A 4,048-nucleotide genomic window follows, 5' to 3' on the forward strand; every position below is an offset into this window, starting at 1 on the left:
AATACACACGGAAATCACACAGCAAGGCCCTGAAGTTTCACCAAGCCTAACCAAAATCTCTTCAAAGTACAGCCAGTTTATCACACTCCCCAGTTAAGAGCTCCCACCCAGACTCTCCCAAAGCAGATGCTGCTCAACCTCTGGTTGAAAGCACAAAAGGCAAAGATCCTGGGTTGTGAGAAGAACAATACACTGGAAACAGCAATGATATCATAAAAGGAACAGAAAAAGCAACCAAACTGAGAAGAAGAGTGTACAAAGAGAGGGCGATTTACATGCCAAATGTTCAGTGAGCCTGAGACAATGGAACAATGGTTCCAGCCTCCACACTTAAGGAACTCTTGCCCTCAGAAGCAAGAGAGAAAGTTCCTTTTCCACACACCTGGAAATGATGTGAGGTGGTATCATCTTGGCCATGGCCTCTCCCACTGATCTGCACCGGAACCAGAACAGCCTGTCTGGCCTCAGAGAAAGATCTTAGAGAGATGCAGTATGGAAGAGAGGTCCAGAGAGGTAACGAGATCTCTGCCCTTGGAGAACCTTCTCTTACTGCCTCCTCTTCATCAGGGCCATATTTTCAGACATGTCTCATGACCCACCCAGACACAAGGGTAGACTTTTCTCCCCCCAAATGATGCCTGTGAAAATGTAAAGATGTGAATCCCCTTATCAACACTGAAAAATGACACCCGTCCCTCTTCATAATCCAGAGAGACCCTGATCCACCTGGGAGCCTGGATTGCAGGAAACGAAGTAGGATGAGGGGAGGTGAAAGCTTTCAACCATTCTCCCTGTTTCCCCACTGCCCAGATGCCTTCCTCTGGTTTCAAAGTAAAATAACTCTTCCTTTTCCCATCTTCTCTAGAGACCCCCACAGCCCATGTTCCTGTATCCTTTTTCGCCTCAACCTCCCAGTAGTGTCTCCCAGAGGTGAAGCCGTCACGGCCCAGAACGCAGGTCTGCAGGTTAAATCTGTTGGAGGTGTCAGGGATGTCCTCTCGTGGGTCACCTCGTGTCACACTTTTGCCATTGTCAGACACAACAAGCTCACAGTGGGCTTTGTCTGGATCCAGAACCACGTTCCCTGCAGGAGAGATGGAATCAGTACATCAGGGCAGAGCTCACCCCAGGACAGATCTTTGCTGGGGCTGCCCAAGGAAGAGGCAGGGTTGGAGTGAGAGCTGGCAGATTGTGGCATGGGAAGGTGCACAAGGTAACAACTCGAGTGCAAGGAAGAGAAAATGAAGCAGAGAGAACAGAGTGAGCAGAGAGGGAAGAGGATCATCAGCAGACCTCCAGGATGAAGAATTTCACACAGCTCCCTGAGGACAAGGATTCTGCAGATTTGCCTGAAAGTGGGACATGCACCAAATTCAAGGGAGGGTCAGCAGAAGCATGCCTGCTCCCAGCAGCATCACTTGCAGGAGGGGAAGTGCCAGGAAGGGGGATCAAAGCAGGGAAGATGATTCAGCATCATGAAAGACCAAGCTTAGTTACCTTCTTCTATCAGCACTGCGTCTCTTCTCCATGCTTAAAAAAACACACAAAACCCACAGGTCAGAGGCAATGGAAAACATGGGTGCTGGGTTAGCTCAGGGTAATGATATGGCAGTGGAGGTGCACATTTTCTGCACTGATGTTCTCTTTGTGAAAGTCATCTCAGAGTGAGTTGCTTCAAGACTGCAGTGTCTGAGTACATGGAAGGGCTGCACCCAATTGCAATCACACTGCCTGTCCTGATTGGGACATGCATTGATGGTCACTTTGTACTTTGAAAACTGACAAAATTTCCTCCTTAATACAGAACTAAGGTAACAGGGAAGAGCCTAAAACCACACAGAGACCAAAGGAAAATCATCTTTGTGAAACAAGTTCTGTATTTGTTCTGTGCCCAAAATGAGGGCACACATGAGAAACACAGGACAGAAAAGATAATGATACTCACTGAGTTCCTTGGCTTGTTTCCCTGTAAAGGAAGATAAACCATCACAAATGGGTTGTGGGCCATAGAATTGGACATGGCCTGTCTGCCCTCTCCTGTACCTGCCTGCAGGTGCTGCAGGGCGGGTTTATGCCCAGGGTGAGCAGTGCAAAGCCCTGTGCCACCCCCAGCCTGGAGCTCTGCTCCCCCGGCCACGCTGCAGCTTGTCCTGCTCCAATGGGGGCAGGAAATGATCTCGGGGAGCTCCCTCATCTCCAAGGGGACCAGGGCACTCCCACCCTGCCAGTTCTGCTGCTGCCACCACCCCTTCCCATCCCCAGGCACCATTGTCAGAGACCTTGAATTTTAAGTCTCAAATTCAGTCTGTCCGTCTAGCCATCACCAAGTGAACCACTTTTTGGTTCACACTTTAAAAGTGAAAGAAAAAACCCACCAAAAGCAGATCAGAGTGTCAGCAGCAAAGTTGGGGCCGTTTCCCTGATACACTCCTTGGGGTAGGGAGGAGGCTGAAACTGCTGCCAAGGGCAAAGCTGCAGCCCAGGAGCTCCTCAGGGCCTGTCTTGCCAAGACGTTGGGGGTGTCGCCCACCCTGCCTGATCCCACTGTGGGCAGAGATCAGCACGTGCTGCTGGAGACCTGAGCACGGGCTGCAGCTCCAGGGCAGCGGGAAAGGGGCAGCTTTGCAGCCACAAGGGAGGAGCAGGGGCTGAAATGTCCCCTGCAGTGCTACCTAAGGGCCCTGTGCCTGTGCTCTGCACTGCTCAGAAAAGCTCAGGCCCCTGCACAATGGAATGTGCTACCCCAAAGCTTCCTGCAACTTTAAAAGGAAAGGAGGCCCTGCCAGGCCCCCCGAACTGCCAGGGATTCTCTGCAGCTCAAGGCAAATTATTGATGCATTGCTGTACTGGGGCAGAGGAGTAGCTGATGCTGCTTTAAGGTCAACTTTGGTTCCTTCCAGGTTTTTCTCAGCCCCCTCACCCATCAGGATTACAGGTGGCTGAGTAGGATGGCTGCCCAGTCCCTTCCCCAGCCCCAAACTCAGAACAGTACCTTTAATTCTAAAGAGATAAACAGTCATAATAAGGAGAGCAATGACAGCAACCAGGACCACGCCCAGGGCAGTCCTCCAAGGATGGGTATCTTCGAAAAAGGGATCTGAAAATTTAAATCACCAAGGGGGAGGTTACTGTGCAAGTAGCAACTGAAAGGAGATAATTTCTATTTCATACCAGGTCATTCTGTCTGAATCCCACCGAGGGTGAAAACCAGACTCTACCTCACAAAGAGACAAAAAATTGATATATTGAACAAAAATTCAATTTGGGCAATTTTGCACTTTTCCCAGGCTGATGAAATTCCTCCGCATTGTGGAGGAATTCTAAAAGGAAGAGGGATTTCTAACCAAGTTAGTTCTGATTAAATCATCCTTTCTTCTCCTTTGAAAAAAACCCAAATGCTGTATTTCATTAGGCAACATGGGATCAGAAATAGGGTGATGTGCATCAAGAGCAGCACTCTAGTGCAAAACAGCATCACCAGGAGAAAAGTAATGGATCCCCAGGAGAATAAAGTCTCAAGGACTTGTTCATTCCCAAAGAACAAGCAGAACAAGGGTTCAAAAACAAGTGCTGCTGTTGTGAAGCAATATCAAGAACACTTTTGAAGGGGGAAGCACCTTACGAGCTCCTTATGGCTACTCGGTGGGCAGTTCTACCTCTATGAAACATTCCTGCTATTTTCAACAGTGGGACTTCATAAAACCCTATTTCCAAAGCAACCCCCTGAAACTGTTTCTGGGCACAAGGACAGGGAACAAGAGCACTGGCCAGGAGCAAGTAAATCAGAGGAACCAGGGGCACAAACTACAGACCTGTCACCTTGAGCTCCACCTTAGCCTTGTCGTAATCTGAGCCACGGCGAACAAAGCAGGTGTAAGTCCCTGTGTCAGATGGTCGGACATGGAAAAGCTTCAAGTCCGCGCTGCCCTTGGCAAGGCCGTCCTTCCGCAGCTCAGTGCGCCCTTGGTACTGAAGCATCTGCTCCCCGTACTGGTCCTGGCCCCACTTGTAGCGATGCACAAAGGGCGAGAACTGCTCCCGAAACCAG

The 4,048-nt window shown here is 49.8% G+C and overlaps 1 protein-coding gene across 1 annotated transcript; it reads right to left on the minus strand.

Annotated features, from left to right (window-relative positions):
• Positions 1 to 301: 301 nt before the first annotated feature.
• Positions 302 to 4,044, minus strand: LOC114072790 (butyrophilin subfamily 1 member A1-like; the record flags this gene model as incomplete). Its single annotated transcript, XM_027910635.1, has 3 exons — positions 302 to 1,084; positions 2,993 to 3,097; positions 3,813 to 4,044. Coding segments are annotated over 3 exons (858 nt in total), but the record flags the coding sequence as incomplete, so codon positions are not given.
• Between the last annotated feature and the right edge of the window lie 4 nt (positions 4,045 to 4,048).

This window comes from Empidonax traillii, unplaced genomic scaffold (assembly GCF_003031625.1).
Source record: "Empidonax traillii isolate 1590-97213 ecotype Southwest subspecies unplaced genomic scaffold, ASM303162v1 scaffold4003:size10358, whole genome shotgun sequence".
Lineage (NCBI taxonomy): Eukaryota > Metazoa > Chordata > Aves > Passeriformes > Tyrannidae > Empidonax > Empidonax traillii.